The sequence below is a fragment of the Carassius gibelio genome, chromosome A3 (genome assembly GCF_023724105.1).
Source record: "Carassius gibelio isolate Cgi1373 ecotype wild population from Czech Republic chromosome A3, carGib1.2-hapl.c, whole genome shotgun sequence".
In the NCBI taxonomy this organism is placed as follows: Eukaryota; Metazoa; Chordata; class Actinopteri; order Cypriniformes; family Cyprinidae; genus Carassius; species Carassius gibelio.
In genome coordinates this window covers 16,459,846-16,486,743 of record NC_068373.1, presented here as the reverse complement: position 1 = coordinate 16,486,743, position 26,898 = coordinate 16,459,846, and the positions used below count along the sequence as shown (strand labels likewise).

The 26,898-nt window shown below is 36.9% G+C and overlaps 1 protein-coding gene across 1 annotated transcript in view; it reads left to right on the top strand.

The window, feature by feature from the left end:
- The first annotated feature begins 9,734 nt into the window (after positions 1–9,734).
- The window catches only part of LOC127949199 (synaptotagmin-C-like), a 37,503-nt gene continuing 20,339 nt past the window's right edge, over positions 9,735–26,898 (top strand). The window contains exons 1-3 of the mRNA XM_052546206.1: positions 9,735–9,954; positions 17,124–17,485; positions 17,626–17,996. Coding sequence (XP_052402166.1) covers positions 17,849–17,996 — 148 coding nt within the window. The 5' untranslated portion in view covers positions 9,735–9,954; positions 17,124–17,485; positions 17,626–17,848. The remainder of the gene's footprint in view (positions 9,955–17,123; positions 17,486–17,625; positions 17,997–26,898) is intronic.

Sequence of the window (26,898 nt, the reverse complement as noted above, 5' to 3'; positions counted from 1 at the left end):
CACAGGTATTACAAGGAGAGGGTGACTTATGAGGACATAACCCATGTCCCCATTTTTCAAAACGCTTATAAATCATACAGAATGAGTTTTTTCGAGAAAGTAAAAATACACAAAGTTTCCTGTGATGGTTAGGTTTAGGGGTAGGGTTGGTGTAGGGCGATAGAATATAAAAACCATTACGCCTATGGGATGTCCCCACTTTTCACAAAAACAAACGTGTGTGTGTGTGTGTGTTGTTGTTGATGTTGTTGGTGTTGTATTGTAATTATATTCCATGTGCTGCATGAAAGTTGCTACAGTAGATTGCAAATTGCCATCTGTGATGAGTGAAGTTTACTTATGTGGCCTACACTATACAGTATATATTTAAACTTGAGTATGTCGCATCTTATTCCACTCAAACCACATCGGCTGGATTGTTATAGATCTACATCTTGGAGGGCATTTACTTTTGATCTTTTTACGATTGGATAGCTAACCGATTAGTAAAAATCATGAAGTAAATACTCCATTAAGATTTTTTTTCTGCAGCATATTTGTTTTGATAGGTCATAATTCATGTTTTGATGTCAATTTAGGTGATGTAATTGATGTTTAATCTGGTGCAAACCGATTTTTTAAAGCTTTTGCTTATTGAGCTTTGTCATTCTGGTTACAGTTTTAGACAGACACTATGTCAGGAAGGGGAAAAAAGTCAGAAGCACCTCAGCACTGAAACTCTATTGTGGAGATGTTCGGAATGAAGCATAAATATTTAATCGCAGACTGTAGTGGAGAAGGCTGAACATAAATCTGTACCATATATTACAGTGGTGAGAAAGAGAAATAAAATGTGTGTAAGTCCGAATAGTGGAAAACTGAGAGTTACAGTGATGGTGCAAGAAAGAGTAGGGGAATGAGTTGAGAACAGTGTTAATTTCGTTGACTAAATATTTTCGTCATTATTTTCGTCACGAATATATTTTTGCTGACGAAAACGAAACGAAAACTAAAATAGAAGGCACTGATGGAGACTAAAACTATGACTAAATTGATTGACATTATCGTCAACGAATAAAGGACGAGACGAAAATAGACTGTGACGAAAATCAAATCAGCAGACGGGAGAGATGCGAGGAATGAGCAAAAGAACCGGCAAAACAGAACAGACTGCATGAGAGAAGAGAACCAATCAGAGCCTGACTTATTGAGACGTGAAGCGAAGGTTTTCAGTTTTTATGAGCTCCCGGGAAGTCGGCATTCGAAGAGGTGATAGGGACTTTAAGCAACAGCCTCTGGTGGAACGGCAACGCCATTCTGGCGTTGTATTGCGCCTGCGCGAATTTAACTGCTACTTTGTGACGTTCTAATTTAACGGTCTACTACGGGAGAACAGCTGATTTGCCAGAGTCGCTACAACGTGAGAGGTTAGGTAAATAAATGTTATGTTTTTAGACTTATTTACATCATACAATATTAAAAACTCCTCTTCTGACAAAAGATTGTCATTTAACGCCAAAAGCAATCCTTCTCTTGCTTTTTTAAATTATATATTTTTTTGGATCTCAATAAATGAATTAATGCTGCGTTGCGCTGTTCTGTTTTACCGTTGCTTAGTGACTTTTACGTTCTTGGCTACAGCGGTGTGACGGCAAACTTCCGGTCGCTGTAGCCGTTCCATTCGCAGCTGTTGCTTAAAGTCCCTACTGTCTAAAAGAGCGACAAAATGTCCACAGCTCACTTCACGTTTGACGACGAACAAAACAAAACAAAGTGTAAAGCACGCAGAGCGCTCATTCGTGGCAAGAACACAACCAATTTGAAAAGACATTTACAGACGAGCCACCCGGACATTTTCTCAAATGTAATTTCACAACGATGTTCTTTTGTTTATTGAGCTAAGCAAAATTGGAATAGTGCAGTGCGTAGATGTTGTAGCATTAAATATTACGAACTGAAAAGTACTGTAAAATAGCCCCTTCTTCAAATTAGATGCGAGCACAATACTAATACGTAATATCATGATAAATACATTTGATTAATACTAATGTTTAGTATATTTTATAATGTTCTACTTGTTGACAATATCACAAATATTTCTATATTAGTCATGTGAAACATGAATGTTCACATCCTATCATTATACATACAAATCTAGCAATATTGTAGTATTTAAAACATACAATATTGCTAGACAAATGAATACCTTATAAAATCTTGTTACTTTTTTTATCCACCTAGCTGCCAACTTATTAAATATTTACTTTAAATGTATGCACTTATTGTTCAGCTCAGCTGTAAACTTTAAGGTCCTGGACCTAACTTTATTTTTCTTTTATTGATGGTCAATTGGCAGCTAGTTATTGTTTACATTATCATGACAGTGTTTGCTGCAGAATCTAAGCTTTTGAATCGAAATAAAGACACAGTTGTGTTGAAATAAAGTTGAATTTGTGTTTTATATATTTTGGTTAAGTTTGTTTCCTATACCAGTTGTAAAAAATTGTCTAGTAAATCTGTTATTGATTTTAGTCTTATTTTAGTCGACTAAAATACCAAGCAATTTTAGTCGACTAAAATACCAAGCAATTTTAGTCGACTAAAATAAGACTAAAATTAAAACAAATCAGATGACTAAAACTTGACTAAAACTAAAAAGAATTATAGTCAAAAGACTAAGACTAAAACTAAATTAAAATTTCGTGTCAAAATTAACACTGGTTGAGAAGACAGAAAGATGAAAGTCACTGCAAAGAAAGTAAAAAAAAATGAAAGAGGAAAGGGAATGAGAGATGTGGGCGACTCACTTAGGGATGGTTGTCATGGTAACAAAATAAAATGGATAACTCAAAAAGGAGCAATCCAGTGAAAGAGGGCAGACAAACTGTTGCGGATGAGAGGTGAACTTGGGCACTGAGGCTTGAGACGTTATCAGTATATCCACGGTGAGACACCTTGCTGTCCCTCTCATGTCCGGTGTGAGATTTTGTCGACAGAGTCAGGAGACAAAATAGATAAAAATAAGGTTAAACGTCACGTTAGATGGCTCTTCACGCTTAACACGATTCACACAAGTAGGGCATGTTCTTGGATCAACAGCACCCATTTACTGCTCTCGGATTTTAAAGGTAGTGTTGTGGCTGTATTGGATGACAGTAATCTCTTTCCATTAGCAACAAAGGATGTTGAACCAGGTGTAGTGATGGGAGTTATACGAATTTACACCACTCTAATTCCTTTACGATTCCATTACAGATTTGTTCAGTACTTGAACAAGGCCTATTCAGACAGTGATCGCATTTCCAATTCATTTAACAAATGAAGACAGATTCAGTCACCAATAAATCATTAGACTTGTTCAAGAACTGACTTAAAAGAGTATGTCGATTCAGTCAGTGAATGAGTCTGATTCTGAAACTGAAAGAATTTGATTCAAAAGAGCAGGGGCATGACGCACTTATTAATTTACGTAGAGGGGGCACGAGTGAATGGGGGGCGGTCTCAATTATCAAATATGTGTAGTAACCTTTTGTATTATGTATAATATGTATTTTGCACCTTTATAGATCATGTTACTTGATCTATACCCTTTGATGGGCAAAGTAGACAAATTTTGGTGTAATCTATTAACTACACATAAAACCCATCTTTTTAATTAAGCAGTCCTACCAGACATGGGTATCATGCCATGAAATATATGATTGACTTTGTATTTAACATAAATTTAATAAAAACATTGATAGTTACTAATTATAACACCTTCATTGTACAGAAAGAGAGCAAGGAACATTTACAATAACATAGCACATTATCATTGACTTCAGTAGCTAGAGTTCAAGCACTCTCAAAAACTCCCATTATAATCACCGAAGCTGTTTACACTGTGAAATGCATCTTACTTACATCGTACGCACATCTGCACTTCGTTGTTTCTGAAGAGAGAATTAATTTGCCAGAGAGCAGAATTCAGACAGCGACGTGAGCGCAGTGAACAAAACTCGGGTGTTTCAGTAATTTGGTAAATATAATTTTTCAGTACTGCAATATCTGTTTGTGGAAATTTGAAAGCTTAACAGGCAGTTTAGAAATCTCAAACTCGCATTTAAAAAAAAATCTAACCCACCTCATATTTGGTATATGAAATTAAATTGAATCAGGCTGTGTTAAATAAGATTTAATTTAGTTCAATGATCAGGCAAGTATAATATATGATGGTGGTCTGACGGTGAGTCTGAAGTGTTGGTCCGATATCTCGAACCCCAGATATATACACCCCCCCCCCCACACACACACACACACTTTGAAAATGTGCCCCTGTTGAGCAGCATTGGTGGAAGAATGTACACATTGAAAAACAGTTGGAACAGAATGTCATCTTCCCGTTTCTGAATAAGAATATCTAGGAACACTTCCTGCTTTTGTAAATCGCATTGTCCACCTCTTCGTGTGCTCATTACTTTGGGCAACACCACCAACACCATTACTGAAAACCTCTCCACAGCTGAATCGTGGCATTTCCTCTGCCAGAAATGTGTGAGTCTCCAAGAATATGTACATTTCTGTGTGCATGAATATAATTTCCTAGTGGGAAACAGGAGCAGTGCCAGTACATGTTCCCTCAGTGACACGATCTCAGTAAGGACAGCGGCTGCCGCCTGAGGCCAAGCTTTCAGTTTCCTCTCTCTGAACCCTATTTGTCTCAGATCTCCTCTTGTCTGTAACCTGTTTCTCTCTCTCTCTCTCTTTTAGTCTTCACTCTCCCTTCCTATTTTTCTCTCGACAGCCTTGCTGCTGCGCTCTCTCTCTCTCTCTCTCTCTCTGCCCTGTCCTCTCCTGTTGTCTTCCTCTGTCTCTCAGTGTGCACTGCTCTGACAGTTAGCAGAGGCAGCTGTTTACACTCATTTATACCCCAATCATCGTACTCAGTGCTTCAGGTCACGTCTCTGCGTACCCTTTATTTCAACAGAATCCTCATCTATACTCTACAGGACCGAACATAAATCATCAGGAGGCATTTGTGTTTCTGAAACACCTTGATTACCTGGATTTATAATGACAGCTACACATTCTCTATTAGCTGCTTCTACGATTGAAATTGACTATTTGCAGGGATTTCGTGGGCACAGGCATACTGTGCTTCACACTGTATGAATTTTCAATGCAGCTGTACATGTGTGAGATACTGTCATCATCTCATCGATGACAGCATATGACCAGTATGTTCAAACACAACTGATTGGCTTCCCTGATAATTAAATTCAATAATCTCAGATTAATAGCACACTATGGACATTTGTTTTTATTGTGTGTTGCTAAGCTCATATTTCTTAGTAGGATTATTGCACCTTTAGTAATGATTATTTGTAGTGTCTATATTAATTCCCCTAGAAGACTGTAATGTTGGACGGTTTACACAGAGTGATTTGCATATGCTCAGGTAATGTCGTACCTAAACTGATTTTGATCTGATCACAAAAGCGCCCTTGGCTGTAAATTGGATATATTATTACCGTCCACATTTTTATCTCATCTTAAATAATTACATAGGAACTGTTGTAGTTAATGAGTCTAAATATAGGGGATTATCCTGTCAGTCATGGGGTTGACTATTTTAGAAGTAAATAAGAACATTAGACATGCACTGATTTATTACATTTGGGCCAGTCTTTCCAGGTTTTGCACAGTTAGCTAAACACATGTCTAAAGTATTTTTTTTTTAAAACACTACCACACATTTTTGTGATATATATTTTTTGGATTTACAGTGAAGTAATAAATAAGGCCAGTAGGCCTATGAGAAGTATTTCATCAGCTGCCTGTCAAACTGTCCAACTCAACTGTCAGCTTTAATAAGGTATCGAGGGGGAGCGGCTATCAGACTCTGACTGTGAATGACAAAATAGCCTTATAATTCATGAACTACATGGTTGAGTGCATAGTGCATAAGTACATAGTGTATAGTGCGTTATTTGGGATGCACCTACTGACTAGTGGTGTATTTAAGTGAATATTCTGAATGAACCATAATCGCTGTCACACTTGACTGTTTTCCTGCCTTCGAGTAAATGGACATCTGACAGACTGAACATATATGCCATTAATTTAGTTCACTATGTCCATTAAACTTTTTCGCAACATGAAGAGAAGGGAGGTGTAAGAAGAATTTGAAAAATATATGACCACATTACTGAAAAGCTTCCTTATTTAGGCTTTCATTCTCTTTATTCTATTCCATGTTTAAATGAAGGAAGATGGTTTGTTGTCGTGTGAAAAAAAGCTTCTAATGCTTAAATATTCTTTTTGTAGCTTCTTAGTAGATTTGTAGACACAATTTTTTATACGTTTTTTGTTTTGATTTGAATGACTCAGTGTGTTTAGTGAATTTTTTTGAGTGAACGACTCGCTCATAACAAACAAAAAGACTCACAGTATCGCCACCTACTGGCTGAACTAATTATTGAATTAATATTTTTATTGATTGGAATAAAATTTGCAACACTGGGCAGAATCAAATTTACCACCACTAGCTTTTTCCCCTTAATTTTTCTGTGTACTGAATCGTTTGAATGCCTCATTGATTTGTGGGGGTAGTTTCTTCAATAGGGTGATAGGGTGACCCACCACCAAAGTGTGAAAGGGAGGGATTCATTTTTCTATCACATTCAAACACAGTGTTAGACTAGCTGTCACTGTTCTAGAATCTTTGTTCTGCCTGGATATTTAGTCAAGTCAATCAGTGTCAAGTCAAATTATGTGGAGTACATCCCCTTTATGGGTGATTAGTGGTTTATGGTTTTTTTTTTATTATTATTATTATTTTTGCAAGCAGGCTGAATTCAAAATCTCACTATTCACCATTCCCTACATTAGTCCACTAAAACAGTTAACTTGAACAGGTAAATGAAAACTTGTGAGTGAATTCAACACTGAGTGTGTTAAAAGGGCTGTCGCTCTTACATAGTTTGTGCTTGATGTCATTTAAAGCCAGGAAACTAGCAGCTCCAGAACTAAGATGAGAGGATTTATCTTGAACTCTGTCATGGTAATTATGTATAAACCTAAATTTAAGAATAATGATTAATCAATTTACAAAGAATTTATACCTGTATTGTATTAGGCTGTAGGATTGTTTTTAACAGTTGTGAATTAAATTCAAATTTAGATCAAATGTAGTACCTAAACAGACTGAAATCATTCCGAACACAAGAAGGGGATGTTCCGGGACGGCTAGCACTAATGTACTTTCATCATCATACATAAACTTAACTTGTGCAAACATACCTCTATTCATTATCTTTAAGCTATAGTCTGGTCAGGACTAGTCCGAATGGCCTAAATAAAGCAAACCAGTATCTCACCAGTAAAGTTTTGATGGATGAAAGGAAATACAGGGGTCATACATGATTAAACTAGCATGAGTCTGTTATTATTAATATGCAAATAAATTAATAGTTAACTAACCTTACTTCCACAGGCTACACACAACAATATAAACAACAGCTGTACATGTTCTCTTCACATCGTTCTTGTAAAATAATAATTTAATAACATAAGTATACAAGCATACCGCTCCGCTGGGAACTCGACTTACCAGCAGCCGTGGGTGTTTTTGGAGTATCTGGTAGCACACTAAATTACTAAAGATGTCTGAACGTGAGGGATCGTCCTGGATGGGATCGTCAGGTGAAAGGACAGGTTATGTGGATAATTTTATTTACGGGTAAATTAGTTAATCACTAATTTTACTAATTTGGCATGCCTTCACAAAATGGTGTTTTAATTACCAATAAAAAATAAAAAAAGGGGAAAAGGGACAGGTCCTCAAGCACCCACCACACCCCCCTCTACACATGCCTGACCACGAGTGCAGATTGGTGTGAGAGCATCTGCACGCACAGTGAGGACAATACTTTAACAGCCTGGTGTCAAGAAGGGCAGCAAAGAACCCACTACTCTCCAAGAAAAAACGTCAAGGACAGACTGAAATTCCGCAGTTAGTACAAATACTGGACTGCAGAAGATTGGTGCAAAGTTATTTTCTCTGATGAAGCTCACTGCCGACTGTTAGGGACATCTGGAAAATCAATCGTTCGGAGAAGAAAAGGTGAACGCTACCATGAGTCCTGTGTTGTGCCAACAGTGAAGCATCCGGAGACCATCCATGTGCTTTTCAACCAAGGGGAGGGCTCTCAATTCTGCCCAAAAACACTGCTATGAATAAAGAATGGTATCAAAATGTCCTGCAAGAGCAACTTCCAACGATCCATGAGCAATTTGGTGATGATTAGTGCATTTTCCAGCGTGATTGAGCACCATGTCACAAAGCAAGAGAGATAAAGAAGTGGCTTGGATCTCCCTGGATCTCAATCCCAGAGGACCTGTGGTCATTCCTCACAAAGGTGAGTGGACAAGCAGAAGCCCACAAATTGTGATCAACTCCGAGAACTAATAAGGCAAGAATGGGTCGCCATCAGTAAGGATTTGGCCCATGAATCTAATATCCAGCATGCCAGAGCGAATAGCAGAGGTTATGAACAACCAAAGTCAAATTTTTTTTTTTTTTTGCCAATGAAATCCTTTAAAACATATGATATTCGTAACATTTTTTTTAGTATACCATAGAAACGTGTTGAAATAATTTACATATACTGAGGCAGCACACTTTGCAAAACACAAAATTTATGTCACTGCCAAAATTTTGGCCATGATTGTAGTCTGCTAGTCTATATGGGCTGAATAAAGTTAACCAGTGAAGCTTAGATGGATGACGATTGTAATGGAGGTAACGATGATTACAGTGACATGCAGGTGTCTTTATTAGACACTTTTGTAAGTCCGTTATTAATAATGTGCAAACAACAGACTGTGTCTGTGTGTTCTCCAATAGCTTTTCACATGAGCACATTTCAGTAATGGTCACATGTCTGGCAAGTGTTTTATAATGGACAGTTGCTGATGAAGCATGCTTTTATAGGAGTTTGCGATGGTCAGTGGTGTTTACATATGGGCAAAAAACACTCGGACAGAGGAACAGTGCACTGTTGATGTCGAGCTGCCTTCAGATCACCATGTTCGACAAATCCAGATTGTTTTATTTACTTTATAAATGTGTGTTTTGCTCTGTTTAATATTTCTAAATGGATCGGTATATTTCTATACACAGTCAGGTTAAGGCGACTGGTATAGTGGTCTGTTTGCGTCTTCGTGTGGTCCAGTTTGGTATTGCAGCTTGAATTTGTGGTTATTTCTGTACTATATAATATATAAGAAAATGTTCTCTAAACAAATGTAGATTTTTTTTCCTCACAGTTTTTGCCGTTGCGCTTTATACATAAATTGAGAATTATGGAAAAAAAAAAAATATTTATCTTGAAATAAGCTTGCAGTAAGTAGGCCTTTGTGGGAATCATCATCAGTCTTTGCCTTGGTAAAACAATTATCTTTATTTAAAATGTTTAAAGTCTTACTACTTCTCCTTTTATTATATTGGGAAAATATCATACCGGGATGTACTATGCTAAAATCCCAGCCGCCACAGATAGGAGAAATAACACTGGGATGTACTGTAGGCTGTAGCTGTTGGACGTTGTGCCTTATACCTAGAACATTTCCGCAAGCCGCAACTGTATAATTGTCTGAAAAAGAATAACTTTTTTATAAAAGAATATTATGGGAGATCTCACTCCTCCGCCCAGTATCCTCTCGTTTCACAGCTCTGTCTTTCTCTCTCTCCATACATCAGTATGTGTTTAGCACTGCACGCGCACTGGAGCCCGTGAGCGGAGACGAGACTCGTTTAGTATTCAGTGCACAAGGCAAAGGAGGGAGAAGAGAGGGAGGGCAGAGAGTGAAATAGAGAGAAAAAAACGAGCCTGTGAAGACAAGCGAAAACACCGAAAGAGAGGAGGAAGAGGGGAGCGGAGAGACACCTCCTCTGTCCCTCTCGGTCTACCCTTTGGTATTCTTCTGTCCCAGGTGCGGTATTTCAGCCTTTATCTGTCTTTGGGTGTGCGGGGCGGATGTTATGATGTTGCTGTCGCATGAGAAAATTAATATTTGGATGAATGTGATCTCGGAAGAGAGAGAATGGATATGATGTAGACAGTCGTTCTGTTTGAGATCTGCATTGCTTGAAAACGGTACAGACTCTTTACGGATTGTTGTGTTCAGGTTCTCTATAATATATCTGTGTATTTGTGCGCGCGCGTTTATGTGTTGGAAGGGTCTGTACGTCTGTCCAGTATCGTCGTGCAGAAACCCTCTCAGCGGCTTAAGTATTCTTTATTTATCAACTGCAAAATCATGCATGAAAATATGTGCTGAGCATCGCGACCCCGCATTTTCAGATGTGCATAGATCTGTGTGTGCAACATTGTATAGAGGGATTATAAATCATTGTCAGACACTGTCACTTATGTAATTCTGTTCTTAACTTCCATATTTCCTACTCTACATGCTTAATCTGCATTTGCATATGTAATTCAAGAGGAAAGGATGTGGAATGCACATATGAAGCTGCTTCCCTCCTCTTCAACCCCTTATCAGTGTTCCTTCCCCTCCAAACCCCACCCCTCCCCCCCACAGTCTTCAAAGGCTGGCTTACATGGGCTTCTATCAGGCACAGGACCATAATTATGCAAATATTAATACATCCATATGGAACCGTCATAGGAATCCTCTCCTTCGCTCACTGACAGCATATAACGGCATTGGGAAAAGCCAAATGAGGGGGCGATTAATTCCCCCCCACAATGTGACGGAGCGGGTGATGACGTTGCCTGGCTGTCGGGCTGCTGAGAGCTTCCCTCTACGCTCTATCTGTGTGGGAGCTGAATCTTAAGGGCTGGCACAGAGCATCACCAGTATCTCAGGGTTCCTCGCACCACTCACCATCTATCTTTTGCCTGTGTTCTCCTGAGTGATGTTATAGATAATTTAGATACTTTTGAGGTCCCGGCGAGTGGAGTGGAGGATAGAGAGAAGATGGGAGGTGGAAACCAGGCCCACATGAAATCTGCAGATGTCGTCGGAATTGAGAGGAGTGTCATTCAAATAATTCTAGAAACTTCACACCATTTTTCAAATGTGTTAATGAATTACTTGGGCTAATTTGATAATGCTTTCAGCTAGTGCTTTATCACCTGTTCCACAGAATTCCCTGAAATCCGCACTGATAAACTCTGCAGATTCCATCTGGAACTGAGGCTAACTTGAAGCAGACTTGTCTATTTGCAACCGTTTTGTACAGGTTAGACTGTTTTTGAATAGAACTGATCTCCTTTAAGACAGTGATAAGAGTGTTACAACATGCTCTAAGCTACCCCAGCTTTCAGCCACAGGCCACAAAGGCCTAAAGTATCTTTTTTACAGGGATATGTAATATCACCCCGTCTTTGGCCAGCGGTGGATGTCCAGTTGTGTAAATGGCAGCAGTCGATGGCAGGGCAGTTTTAAAATGTTTATTATCCAGTGAATAGGCCGTACACAAGAGAGGATGGAGAATGTGTCCAGGAGCTCACAGTATCAAGGCAGATATATGAGCAAGACGATGAGATGACGCAGGGATCTGGATGAGTGTTCATAAGCAGAGGTTGTGACTGCACTGAAGGCCATTTAGCCTGGTTTCCTCTTCCAGTGCATTCCAGTGATTTAAGGGGGTGACATGGTGCCAGGCGACAAAAGTAGGAAGGGTTAGAAAAGCAAGAGAGTGACGGAGGGAGACAGGGAGATGAAGAGAAACTGCTACACGAGTCTACTAATACAGCGCTGTTATCATTTATTCATTCATTTCCACTTTGCAGGAAGTCTGGAAACATTTCGTTTTGAAGCCAGAGGGGTAAAGAAAATTACTGTTATCTTCTGACAGGTAAAAAAAAGCAACAGTCTTACAGAAAACAAAAGCAGATTAGACTCCCGATGACATTGCAGATAAGACCACAGGCATGGAGGTGATACAGTGAGTGTGAGGAAAAATAAGGGAACATAAAAAGAAGGGGAGAAACAAAAAACACAATGGCTTCATTAAGAAATTACTCTTATATCCTATTGGTTATACTTAATGGATTTACATCCCTTGTCAATAGAAGTGTTCAAATTCATAGCCTCAGTTGAGAAGAAAAGGATTAGCCAGCATTTTTCTTTTACAATTAGTCTCAGTCACATCTATCAGTTTCAGGGGAATATGGGAAGTTGTGAGGCAGGTTTCCATTAAGTAAAGTGGAAAGGAGGGAAACTTCAAAAGGAGGCAGGTGATTGTGGAAACTACAGATGTTTCGTACTGTACATACGGATGTGTCTCATATTGGCCTAAAATGTACATTTGTTATTCTCAATGTATCTTAGTGGTGCTTTAAGCTAAAACATTCAATGTCAATAAGCTGCTTTAGACTCACACATCACATAGTATACTTTATAAATTTGAATTCTTCTAACAAATCTATTGTCTCAGAAAAGAAGATTTTTAGCCTCCGAAGAGTAGATTATATGTTTGGTTTATTATTTGTTATTACCTTACCTTACCTTACCTATATATATATATATATATCTTGCATATCTTGATATATATGTGCTAATATGGATTACATGGATCAGAAATGGTTGGCATGCCATGACACCTCTGATTTCCATAACACAGCAATTAAAACATTTGTTTATATGTACATATCTGCATATTTAAACATTAGATTTGAGACTGGAGAACAGCTCAAAGAGTTGCAATACTGAAGCAGACTGCCAAACAAAAATAGATAAATGTTATAATGTGTGTGGTTTGAGTGATGTGCATATTCTTCATCTTATACCAGATAATTTTGCAAGCAAATTGGAAGACCCTGCTTCAAGGCAAGTCGAGGTTTGTCATCTTATGAAGTCTTTACAGCAACTTAACCATTAGCCTACAAAACAGTCAACTTAAATAAGGCAGAGGATGTTGCCTGCGGGACAAAATGAATTGCATCATTCTATTTAATAATTCTTAAATACCTTCACCTCAGGGCCGAGGACTGAACCTCAAACCCATCTGCTCTCTGCTGTAGAAACAGGCAGTGACCTGAGCGACTGCTGCTGATCTGTGGTGTTGACAGATCTCGACTCTAGACACCGGACAGTTGTCTAGTGAATGCCAGGTGTCTTATGTATGAACAGTCAGCAACATTGTCATTGTTAGTAACTAGCCACATTTGCAAGTGTTGGCTGCAGTTATTTAGAGGTTATTGGGAGAAGTTATATTGTAGGATGGTCTTATTTGTCCAGCTAACTCATGACCACCAAGACATCTGCAAATCTGCTTGAATGGACCAAACTGGTGGAAATAGACTAATTACAAATTAAAAAATTCATGCACTCAGGCATCATCGCTTTTAGTCACGTCCGAATTAATATAAATGTGAAATGATGACTTGTTTGCCATTTTAGAGGACATTCAGCTTTTAAATTAAAGCTGCACCTCTGTTCATGTGATCTTTTATTACGCTTGCAGTGTTTATAGTGTTAATAGTCAAAAAAGGGGATTATTAATGATTGACAATCTACAAAAAATAAATAAATCAATAAAAATAAACCAAATTTGATTTTGTACTTTATTATTGTAATTATTATTTTTGAAGTACTAAAAAATAAAAAATAAAAAATGATAAACTTAAAAAAATTTGGAATCTTTTTTTTGAAAAAAATTATTTTCTAAATAAAATACTAATTAAAAAAATAATATAAATATTATGGATTTGCTTGTTAATAGTGAATTCCACACTACTGTGTGTTTTTTTGTTGTTGTGATAATCTGATTCAAACTTATTGTTCATTTTGTGATTTCAACTGAATTTACAAAGTAACATTTTCAAAAAAAATTTTTTACTTATAATTTAAAGTATTGTTATTTATTTTATTTATTCATTTTTTGTCATCATCAGGTTCTCAACTGAGATCATCTCTTCTGCTTTGGATTTACTCATTGTTGAGTCTTTCTGCTTTCTGGTTGAAATTGGACTTCTGCGTATTGTGTGAATTATCTAGACACCAAACAGTGCTGCAACATTTAAATGTTTCCATATTTAATAGCAATTCAATTATGGCCATTTTGATTGATGCCTCTGAACATTGACCTTTCTGGTTGTTTGTGTTGGTGTACATACCCATATAATCATTGCATTTTATTATAGGTTTTCATCTCTAGTGCGTGATTGGACAGGGGCTTTTGTGGCCTTTATGACATGATTGGACTGTGGCAATAATGTCTGGCTTGCGTGTGATTGGACAGTGACCATAGAGGTTTCTGGGGTCCCTGTTGTGGGGTATTGCTTTTCCTGGAGATATTGATTGAGACCTAGGCAGCACTCAATGGAATGTCTGAGACCGGTTTCATGTTCTGTTGTCCGCTTGTTTCATGTCGGTGTCACTTGCATGGATTTTACCACCACATTATTCTGTTCCGGCTTTTTTTTCCATATGCACAGCCCATAATACCCCAGAGCGTCGGTGTAGTTTTATTACAGCATGTCACTTGTAAATGCCTGTCCTCTAGACGTTTACACTTGCATCACAATGCTTTTTCTGTCTGGAATCCAAGGCCACATGCTATATGCCCTTCAGGCTTCTTCTTCTGAAGCCTTATAGTTTATATCTCGCTCTTTCTGTCTCTTTCATTGCCTCTTTCTTTCACCTGCTCTCCCCTCGTAGTTCCTCTCTAAGTATGTTATCAATCGACCTGGCATTTCTGAACAGTGACACTGTAGTTCGCTGCCAGACAGCCATCTTTCAGATTGAGCAGCATTTTTAAAGGGGTAGTTGATTATGATTTCACTTTGTGAACTTTAGTTAGTGTGTAATGTTGCTATTGTTAGAACATAAACAACATCTGCGAAGTCTACAAACGACGCTCAGATTTCAGTACAAAGGGAGTTATTTTATTTTAAGGAAATCGCTGTTGAAGGACTACAAAAAACGGCTGTTAGGGACTAAAATGAGCTTCTTCCTTTGAAAGAAGAAGGCTAATCTAAACTAGTCTGAGGCTCATTTAAATAGACAGTTAAATGGACCTCAGTCTGTTTGGGTTTTCTTCAGATGACGCTCCGGACTGATGGTCCACTTGGGCACGCTGATTAGTAATGGATTGTGTGAGTGTGTGGGTGAACATCTTGACCTGAGTCGTGCTCCCAAATGACTTATAGCTTTACTTAAGGCTTTGACTGATTGATTGATGGATCTGAACGGGGAAAGATGGATGGAAAAGACGCAGCTAGCTGGAGAGAAACCATCCACCTTACAATGAAAGACCAATGACATCTTACAGACCCAAAAAGCATGAAAGAATAGTCTATCAGAATGATCGATGGAAGATCGGCTCATCAGAGAGAAAGAGATCAGACTTCAGGATTTCACTGGCTTGAAAAAACTCTCTGATGAAAGCAGACAATCATTGAATCGATTTGCATATTGATAGATTTACACACTTTTTCTGGGCTTGCACCGTTTTAGCTGATGCAGAAAGGGGATGAAGACGGAGAGAGACAGAGAGAGGTTGAAAGAAACACTTGGAGGAGAGCTGAGACACGGAGTGAAAGAGAAGACAAATGAAAGGTGGAGCTTTGACCTGGTTTTGTGAGACAGAATGAGCACAGAACAAAGGAAGAATACTGAGAGATCTCATAGATATAGATCATCATGCTGACAAATTATACACACGCAGTCCCTCAGCAGATGAATCGCTAGAACATTTTTCCTCAGTGCTGCTGTTTGATTTGTGAAAACACAGATTTGTAATTCAAAAATCTTAACAATTTGATTATTGTAAACTAGATAGCAAAAATGTAATTACTGTGGTCTTTATGGTAACAGAGCATTGAAGTCCTCTTTATGGAAAAAGTGCTGATACAGTAGCGTAATCCTTAATGTGGATCTGACCTGTATTCTAATCCATTAATGAAAAGCTTCTTGAAATTACCAGTTGATGAACTCTGTCTAGTGCTGTGGTGGTGATGTAATAAAATGTTGTGAACATTGGCCTACTTAACGTGAACCTTGAGTGCATTTATCCTCTACATGAAGGTTCATAGTTTGCCCATTTAAAAGCATGAAAAAACAAGGTTTGTTTTAGTGTTTTCAATGCTCTTCGTCTGCAGTGTGCTGTGAGTGTGAGAACTGTTCAGTGTTGTGTGATTGTGTTGTGTCACGCCCCATTTTCACATTTGGGGTGGACAGACAAATTGCCTGTCACTAGAATCTTGTTGTGTTGCACTCTGTCAGGACTCAGTGTTAATCATAAAGGTGAAGTGTGTCTACCGAATTACAATCTTAAAATGCTTTCCTTTTTATTATTATTATTAATTCTTTTTGGATTCTAAATAAACTTAATTACAAAATAAAATAAAATAGAAGCAGTTATTTCAAATTATAATAATAATTCACAATATTCTATTTTTTTTACCACATTTTTTATCAAATAAATGCATAAGAGAGTTATTGTATAGCCTCCACATTTTTAAACAGTAGTGTGTGTTTTGTCTGCAATACTTATTTGGATTCAGTATAATAATTATAAAACTAATCCCAGTGTAATTTTTTGTGAACAGGTATTATTAGAGTATGTCATCCAGACTCAACATCATACCAGCACAACCAATAGTGTGAGTTTGGGTGGGGCTATCATTTAATCAGACCAATGGTTTGAAAGCATGAATTATTATACAGATCTCACACTACTGGTGCTGATATATAACACTTTAGCTTTAAAGATATCAAACAGAATCACAAAAAGAGACTACAATAATTATTGATCAAACATATACCCCCGTCTAAACCTCATATCATTGGTTGAGCCCATGTATTGGGCTGCTCAAATTAACATTACAAGTTTAACATTGAAATTACTTTTCACCTTTAAGCTCAGAGTATCATGCAACAACAGCTTTGTTTTGTGGTCGACCACATCCTCGTTCCCAAGATGCACTGTACAAGGAGAGCTGTTTGTCTTTGGGAAAATAAACTGATATACAGAATGATTGGTTCTTCTCTGCATGCTATTGAGCTCTGAGAGCACAGCGGGTGGCCTTGATAATTTAACCATCATTTTTACAGCAGTTTTTTATTTATGATTTGTGCCTCATTTTCTCTTTCTCTCTGTCTCTCACACACTCTCCCTCTCTTTTCAGGCAGTTTCAGAGCTCCTAGAACATTCCAGAAATACATCCATGGACCACAATGAGCCGTAAAGCTTGAATGGAATAACAAAGAGAGAAACTTCGTGAACATAGGCCATACATTTCGAATTCAAGCCTGCCCTGATGCTGCTTTAAGGACTGGGCCTGCAAACACTTCCCTCCGCCCTGACTGATGATTTAACTGAGAGTAATAGTCTGCAAAATCTTGGCTATGCTTTCTGAACAACAGACCTTAATATAGTCTTGCAGTTTATCCATTGAGCAAATTCTTAATATCTATGTGAATTGAATTGGTTTTGACCTTCTTCACCATGACAAGGACTCAGGGATGTTGTTGTCATCCTTTATAGCAAGTATGTGGAAAAAAAACATCTTGTGAGCAAAGCACATTCAATTCAATAATGGATTTTACTTAATGAATGCATACATTGTCTTCTACTCCCTTGCTCTCATTTCTTCTTTTTTCCCTCTCTCCTGTTTTTTTCCTTCCCAGGAGCCCATGTTATTATTAACCGCTAAAGTTTTCAATTAACTGGTCTAAAGAGACCGTCTCGGCTCCTTGTCGAAACTTTGTCCTTCAGCTCCTTTATTATCGGAATCGGCAGAAAGTGGCCAGACACACCCTCTCTGCTCAGGTGCCGTCCAGCTGGTGTGGGCGGTAAGAGCTGCGCCACGATTGGTTGAGTGCAGGGTGAGTGTGCGATGCGGATTGGAGGATGTCGGGGGACTGGGAAGACGACCTTTGTAAGAAGGCGTTGGTGCTGGTGGAGGAACTGTGCTTCCGGTCTGGAGGCTTGAGCCAGAGTGCCAGCTGTCAAGAATTCAGCTACATGATGAGAGGACCTAACGGACAGCTGAACACAGGTAAGAGCATAGCACAACCTGTTTAAAGGATGGTTGATCCAAAAAAAAATTGCATTCTGTCATCATTTACTCACTTTTGTGTTGTTACGAACCAGTTTGACTTACTATTTTTCTCCATGGTACTCAAAAGGAGCCAGTCGCGCTCTTGTCCATGAAGTAACAATGAATGGTGACTACAAAAAGAGCTCAAAGGCATCATAACAGTGGTCAGTATGACTTATATTCTAGCTAAGTCTTGTGAGGTTTCACAGAAGAAAGTCTTACAGGTTTGGAATGACAGGAGGGCGAGTCAAAAATGATGACAGAGTTTTCATTTTTGGGTGAATGATCACTTTAAAGCCTGTTCAAAGCTTGAATTGCAATGATTTAAGTCTGACTTCTAACCAAAATATTGACTTGGACCTCACAAATGGCCTAAAAGGTTAATTTTCATCATCATCCCACCTCACTGAGTCATGAGACCAGGAAAAAGCCTCACTGGTAAAAGCTGCTCGTTCATGTAATTGCGCCTGGCCGTTTTTATTTGTATTCATGCCATGCCCACCACAGGTGTTATGGCTGGATGCTGTGTTCAGAGTGAGACTGTCCTGTTTACAGATTTAGTCATTATTGTTTAAATTCCCAAGTGCCCAGTGATTGAAATGGAATTGGACTTGCATTCTCTTTAGTATGAAATGGCACCACCGCAGGTAATTGAAATGGCTCTAAGCTCCTTGTGAAAAGAAGGGGGAAAAATGAAACTGCGTAGGCTTTCTTTCCTGGGGTCTCCAAACACCCAACAATCACCCAAATAGAGTCAGTTAAAGCTAATCATTGTATTTATATCTTAAAGGGATAGTTCATCCAAAAATGAAATTGTTTTCATCATTTACAAACACTTTTGACTATATTTCTTCAGTGGGCACCAGTGAAAAATGTCTCCATGATATTTTTTTTGTCCATATAATGAAAGTCAATGGGAGTCAATCTTATTTGTACAGACAATTTTTTTTTTCTGCTGAAGAAAAAGTCATACTGGTTTGGAACAATGTGAAGGTAAGTAAATGATGACAGAATTTAAAAAAGCAAGGATTTCATTTGTAGAATCATGTCAAATGCCAAACATTGGACAAGTGAAAAATGCTTTCAGGATATTTTGCATGTGTTTATTATTATTAACACAACCATTTTACATTCATCATTCGTCATTAGTTATTAGGACAGTGCTGGATTGAATTCTGCATTTTCTATCATGAAAGATATGTTAGAAGCGGGCTCCAAAATCCCATTTACATTTTACATTTATTCTTTTAGCAGAGGCTTTTAGCCACAACTTACAAATGCGAGTAACACAAACAATTTGTCCAATATAAATAATGATATTATACCAAATTTCCAAGTAGTGCAACGCTAGAGGAAAATTATCCCTCAGCAAGCACCAAATGCAAGTAAAAATGGCATAAAAACATGTCAGTGGCTGGTAACTTTATAATGGACTGCAATATAATACATGATTTCAAATCAAATGTGTGAATGAGAGTCTGAATCTCACTTATGTAAGCAAAGTGAGCAATTTAAGTCATATTAGTCAAAGACATACTTTGACTACTAACATACATACCATCTACTAAAGAAAACATCTGACAACTTAACCTGGCGATCAAAAGCTGGAAAGTACTAGCTAATGGAAACATGGTTCATGATATTGTTTTGCTGAATGCATGGCAAAATAGTGACATGCATAGCTGAGCAGGACGGGCAGCTTACCGTAGTATTAATTAGTGGGAAACTAAGGGAAGCTGCCTTAGGCTCTTTAAACTCTTCTGTACTCACAGTATGGCCCATATGTGCACTACAGCTGAAGGGTAGTCATGCTGTCAAGCATAGTGTAACAAGGTGAAACAGACTATTTTTAACCCTGAGTCTCTGTATAAGCTACGGTCAGTTACTGCTCAGTTGTAAAGCAGGATTGAACATTTCGATTTGGATTTGCGGCTTTATCCTGCGACATTCTGCCACCCTCTATCTTCTATTAAAGTGTATTTATTTTTTGTATTTATTTATAGCAAGCTCAGGATAAAAGCCAAAGTGACACTCACATTTGACTCCTCTATATCTGCAGGGTGTTAAGTTAATTTTAGCATAAAGTAACAATAAAATCCTTTGTAAATGACTCACCACTGCATATCTGTTGAAGAGTAAAACAACATTCAAAAGTTCAGGGACACTAGGATTTTTAAAATACTTTATTATTAAAGGGATAGTTCATGCAAAAAATAATAATTCTGTCTTCATTTATTCACCATCCAGTTGTTTCAAACCCGTGTAATTGTCTTTCTTCTGATGAATGCAAAAGATGATTTTTTTTTATATTAATATTAGGAACCAAACAGTTGCTGGTAACCAATGACCCCCATATATGGGAAAAATACTACTGAAGTCAATGGTCTACTTCACCTTGTAATTCTTTAAAAATATCTTCTTATGTATTCAGCAGAAGAAAGAATCTCGGACAGGTTTGGAATAACTTGAGGTTGAGTAAATGATGACAGAATTTTAACTCATGCCTAATATCCTTTTAAGCTTTTAAGGATGCATTAAATTGATCAAAAGTCACAGTAAAAACTTTTACATATATATTTTTTTCTTTAAATAGAACATTTTTTTCATAGTTTCCACAAAATATTAAGCAGCACAGCAGCATTTTAGAATGTTTTTATGATTTCTGCTGAAAATTCAACTTTGGATTAAATTACTTGTTGAAATAATATTTCACAGTATTACTGTTTTTAATGTATGTTTATATATACATAATTTAATACATATTTCATTGTCCTGTCTTTGCATATTTTTAATACTCAAGGGATGCCACTGTGTAGTTTGGGCTCCTCCTCAATGCATCCTGTAAATGTTGTCGTACACTCATTAAAATAAAGGTACCTCACAGTAACATAGAATAACCTTTTTTTATGGTTTCATAAAGAACCTTTAACATCTGAAGAACCTTTATGTTCCACAAAAGGTTTTTTGTTCTTCAGGTTCTTCAGATTATAAAAAGTTGAGAAATAGATGGTTCTTTAAGAATGGCCTTTTGTGGAACCAAAGATGGTTCTGTGAAGAACCTTTATTTTTAAGAGTGCATGTCTTTCACATTTTCAGTCTTTCTTTTTTTATTAATTAGTAAAATGCAATTTTATAGGAGTTGAATCATGGAGACAACAGGTTAAGAAAAAAATATTTAAATACAATAGTGCATAAATATAGCAAAATGCTCCTCTTTGTAGTTATTTTTCTAGCTGACTGATGAGCTTATTGACACTGAATGGTTATTCTGAGGTATATTACGTTGCTATGTTTACAAGCTTTACACGTTTAAATGGCTTACTTGCTGCTTGAACTGAGGTGCTTCTGCATCATAGAGTGCCAAAAAAACCCTCTGATTGTTATTTATTGTTTGTATTTTGTTATGAATTTTTTCAAAGCTTTAAGGCTGATACTTTGTTTATTTAAAAGTAACAAAGCTTTTTGCGATTACTAGACTCACGATTTGATTCAATTCATGATTTTGATTTTTTTATTTGATTTGATTCGATTCACATTTTTTTATTTATTTTTTTATTTTTTATTTAGATTTAAGACAAATTTTAAATTAAATGTGTCATTTTATAATTGCTTGGACAAAATGCTGCAAATTTCTTTGTGAAAATTAAATACAACACTATAATAGTATACTAATAAAGCACTTGCATATTAATTGCTCTGTTGTTGGTTTCGATTGCATCTACTGCTTTGTCTTAAAGTTTCTGCCAAATGAAAAAAATGTAATATAACTTAAATGTAAATAACAAAGCTAAATTAAAATTTTAAATTAATTTAAATTAAATTTTAAATTCCAAATCAAATAAATAACACAAATAAAATCAATATCTTCATATAAACAAACTAAGGCTTCGTCTTTGCTCTTTCCATTTGAAATTAGAGGCAACCACTGCATTTTAATCATGATCCAAACAAAGATGCTACATAAATTCACCATGAGTAGTTTTTAATCTAACTTAAATTGTATCATTTGAATGTTTTGACTTTAGTTTTGTGAAAATAATCTGCATGAAAGCAGTAGACGACCTGAATGAGATGCAGATTCACTCGGCCAGCAGGTGGCGCGTAAAGCATTTCCTTGGTTTCCGCTGTAAACAAAGCAGCTCTGTACTTATGAACTTTGATATGCATGCGTTATGCAAGATGAAAAGAAAATTACCATCTTGACATACATTTTTATTAACTCCTTCCCCTAATTGAATCACGATTTATTTAACATCTTAACTGATTTGAATCGTCACATATTTTGATCGATTTTCAACTGGTTGGCGGTTAATTGTTACATCCCTACATCCAAGACCACATTAGTTTACAAATTCGAATGCTTATTGGATAAATAAAAGTTAATGTCACATTATGCAGCTGCACAATCCTGCATGGACAGCTTACAAATTACTAGCTGCTCTTGCTTTAAGAAGAAATGATGCAACCAAATTAAGTACATTAAGACTACAACCCTACCCATCTCTTTAGGAGGTGGTGATGGTGTGGAAAAGTCTGTGAGACAAGATGAAATGAAAGCTTAGCAGCGGGGCAGAACGCTGATCCTCCTGGTCCAGCCAACCCAGAGTTTGTAGATCAAACTCCCTCCCCAGATATACTGCTTCGACCAGTCTTTTTTCTTTGCAAGCAGATCAATACATTAACCTTTCTAATCCCAAACCCCTCCTGTGTGTAGCTCTCTCTCCATCAGTGTCCGTTTGTTTGGCTCCACATCTTTCATTCCTGCAATTCTTCCTCTCTTGCACCAGCCGTCCTTCCCTCTCTCTCTCTCCATCACTGTCCACTTTTTTCCAGGCCTGTTTTTCGCACAGGGGAATGCTTGCGGACTTTATTAACCCCTCTCTGGCGCTATCTCTCTCTTTCCTCACCTTTGACGTGTTGAGTGAATGTGTTATCTTGATCAGTCAGCTGATGTGTCTGCTTCAACATGTACACTAATCTGTTAGATCCCTTCTGGCCCCTCCCCCTTTTCCAATCTCCCTCTTTCCTCTGCTATGTCCTTTTTTTTCTTTTTCTTTTTCTTTTCATTCTTCCTCAGTGTTTTTCAAATGTTTTCAGCTGGTGGACCACATTAAAACAAAAATTGTGGCCCAGCAAACACTCTAGGTCTGGGGAGAAACAACAGCTGCCTACATTTTTAAGTAGTATATACATTATTCTCAGTTTATAGCCTTGAAACTTGAGACTGTTTTAATACAGCCTCTCTTTTAGCAATCCATAATTTTGACTTTATCCACATTTTTTTTAATTAATGTCTTGTAGCTAATGAACCTGAATAGAGTGGACTGAACATATATGTACTGTATATTAGCATATACCATGCTGTATGTTATTCCAGTGAGACAACAGAAGTATTATTACAATTTCAACAAAATACATTTGTTTTTAGTTTATTATTAAGTAATTCATGTTTCTTTTATATTTTGAATGTTTTAAATGAGTACATTTAGAGTTTATTATGAAATCTATTATTATTTATCAAGATTTATAAATGTGCGTTATTAGTTCTTTTTTATCCTTTACAAACTCAAGTCACCTGCAGGTCACCGACTGAGAACCAGTGTTTTAGCGCCATCGCCTTCCTGTTTCCCTTTATGAGTTTCACTGCTTTCTCTCTCCATTTCCCTCTTTCCTCCATTCATATCTCTGGTCTCCTTTCCTGTCCCACTCTCTTCCGTTTTCTCCTCCTATTTACCTTTTTCTCACTCTCTCCATCTGCGTCTTGTTCTTCAAGCTGACAGATCAATGCCTTCTCTCCTCCCTCTGTCTCTCTCTGATCATATCTTTGAACAAGTAGTGATTACTGACATACAGAGACTGCTGAATAATTCACCAAAGAGAGACAGAAAGTACAGCGAAAGGAAGAAGGAACAGCAAGAGGGAGGATGAGAGGGGCGGAAGAAGAGGAGAAAGATGGAGGTGGAGAAAGGAGGGCAAAGGAGACAAATGATGAAGATGGTGCTAGATGAGGATGGAAAGCATGATGTCTTCCCTGTAATGTTTCAGAAGAGATTGTGTCTGTATGCAGTCATGCACAACAAATTTTAGAAAAGAAATCAAAATTTCATAATTGTTTGCTTATAGTATGGCCCATATGTGCACTATTGCTGAAGGCTATTAATGCTGTCAAGCATACAGTAACCAAGTGAACAGGAAAACAAACTATTTTCAGCCTTATGTTTGTGTCTAAAACATGGGTTTTGAAATTGTAAAAGACAGCTGTTAATTTAGATTTGGATTTGAATCTTTAAACTTTCTATATAACTATCATTATACTCTCTGTGTATTTGAGACGCTCAGGATGGAATCCAAAGATGAATTTAAGGTGGTAGAATTATATATTATATACATTCACTAAAACAAAGTTTTAATATACAATAATATATTTATATAAAATCCACAATTATATATTTACCTTTGAATCATGTACATAGAGAGAGAGACAGAGAGAGATTTGTATATAAAAATGTTGTTCTACAGTTTGAATATAACCTCATTTCTTTATCGTTATATATGTATTACTAAATTAATGTCATATATATACTCCTCCCATGTAATGAAGCACGGTGGAAGAACACAATTTCTCAACATATTCACATTTTACCAAAGGCTTCTAAAGAGGAGCCAAACAACATGATTCAGACTTTGACGTTTTTTTTCCTTCCCATTTTATGTTGGATTACTGAAATCCCTGCTTTATGACTGTCTGCAGCCCAAATAATTTTTCTTCCTGTTATTCAAGTTAAATTCCTTTACAACTTCCTGTAAGACGTAGCCAATTCAATTTAAATTATAAATTGAAAGGGATCCAGTTCTGAATGTTGCCCAACCCTGACTGATTCTTTGGAGACCTGCAAATGTGTGAGCAACCCGGGAAATGGAGGAAAACCGAGTAGTTGGGAGCAGAAGCAAATATGGTGCAACAAAAACTGAGAAAGATGGCATGACAGAAAGGAAAATGAAGGGCGAGCTGATAGTCATAAGATATAACTTCCTTGCATAATAGAAATAACAGAGTAGCTCAAGGTAGAACCACCCTGGGGGCCTTTAGAGCTGGTGGGTGTTGCGTCTGAGGAAGTGATGTGAGTGCAGGGTAAGCGGAGGAACTATGTGGGTTAAGATCTGAATAGAGCTCTTGAGAGGCAGGCTGACAGACAGGCTCTTTGTTTTTCTTGATCGGCAGGCACTTGTTTGTCCCTGCTTGTTGGAGAGTAGCTGTTCTACTCAGTCTGGTGCTGAAACCGAGTTGCCAAAGTCTCATTTTTTCAAGTGACTCATACACATGCTTAGAAATTGTTATTAAAGGCTGCATGATGGAAAGCTCATACCCTGTGAGAGACAGAGCCATAAGGCTTAATACACAGTTTAGAGGACATCTTTGTGGAAATTGGCATTGGCATTGACACTTTTTCTGCTTGGAAATAAATCCATGGTTTTCTTGGCTTTGTATTCAGATAAGAGCTAGTGAATGTTGGGAGAGCCGGTGGTAATTTACAGGCACAATGCGCCATCTCCTTTCCTTTTTCTCCTTCTGATCCTCTCTCTCTGCTCTTCCTCCAGATTCTCCCAGTCATTCCCCAAGCGCAGCATCTGTCCGCCAACGCTACCTCATTTGCACATTTTTTCTTTTCAAATATCTCAGTGTTCATCCTCCCAGGTTATGCAATATAGTTTGTTACCTAGAGTTGGGAACTGAGAACTTAGTTGCATTTAAAAAAAAAAAAAAATACTGTAACCGATTTATTTCCATCATGTTCATCATTTCCATTTATTGTTCTTGAATGTCTGCATTCATCTGCCGATGATGTATTCCTGAACGGCTGCTATATCTACTGTGCTATGGAAAAAGAAATAATTTTGTGGCAGAGTTGTGAGTTTGCAATGTGAACTGAATGTGATGAGGGAGAAAGATTGCAAAATTATACACAGATAATAAATAGACAATAGAAGTAAAAAATAAATACAAAATCATAGTTAAGGCAGCATATTTGAACAAATATTACATTTTTACCATTTTTTTTTTTTTTTTTTAATCAGGCACTCAGTAGAGTACCCAAAATAAGTCACAAAATCTGTTCTTTATAATGAACAGGTCAAAAAGACAGTGAGTTGTCAGTTTGAATCAGTCTAATGACTCACTCACTGACTGAATCGATCAATGAACCACAAGTCGAAATGAACCGTGAACGCCTACTGTGTGCTGGGTGTACTTAAATCAATGTAATATATGACTGTTTTCTTATAACATTCTGAATTTTTTAAATATTAATATTAATTAAATATAAATATATTTTACAAATTGCTCTGAAATATATATATATATATATATATATATATATATATATATATATATATATATATATATATAACTTAGTGGAGTAGTTTTTGCAAGTGTGAAATTTGTAATTGTTGTTTAAAATTAAAAATTTGTTTAAAATTAATGTAAATTTAGATATTCTGAACTGTTTTGAATGGAACTTAATGTATAAATATGTATACATTATACAAGTATGTTACAAAATATTTTTTATTAGGTTATTGAGTTTTTATTTAGTAGATGAGTTTTGGTTGTATGTCTGTATATATATAAAATGTTGTATACATGCTTAGTATATAGTTAGGACTAGTTATTTTAGAATATAGAATCATTGGTGTAATTATTAGGAATCGGAAGCGTTTATTGGAAAATTTTAACTATAATCATTAAATTTCTTGCCTTTTTTAATATAAAGTATATGTGTTTTGTATACAGTATACAATTATTCAAGTCCTAAAAGAATCATTAGTGTAATTATAAAGGAACCGGAAGCGTTTATTGGGA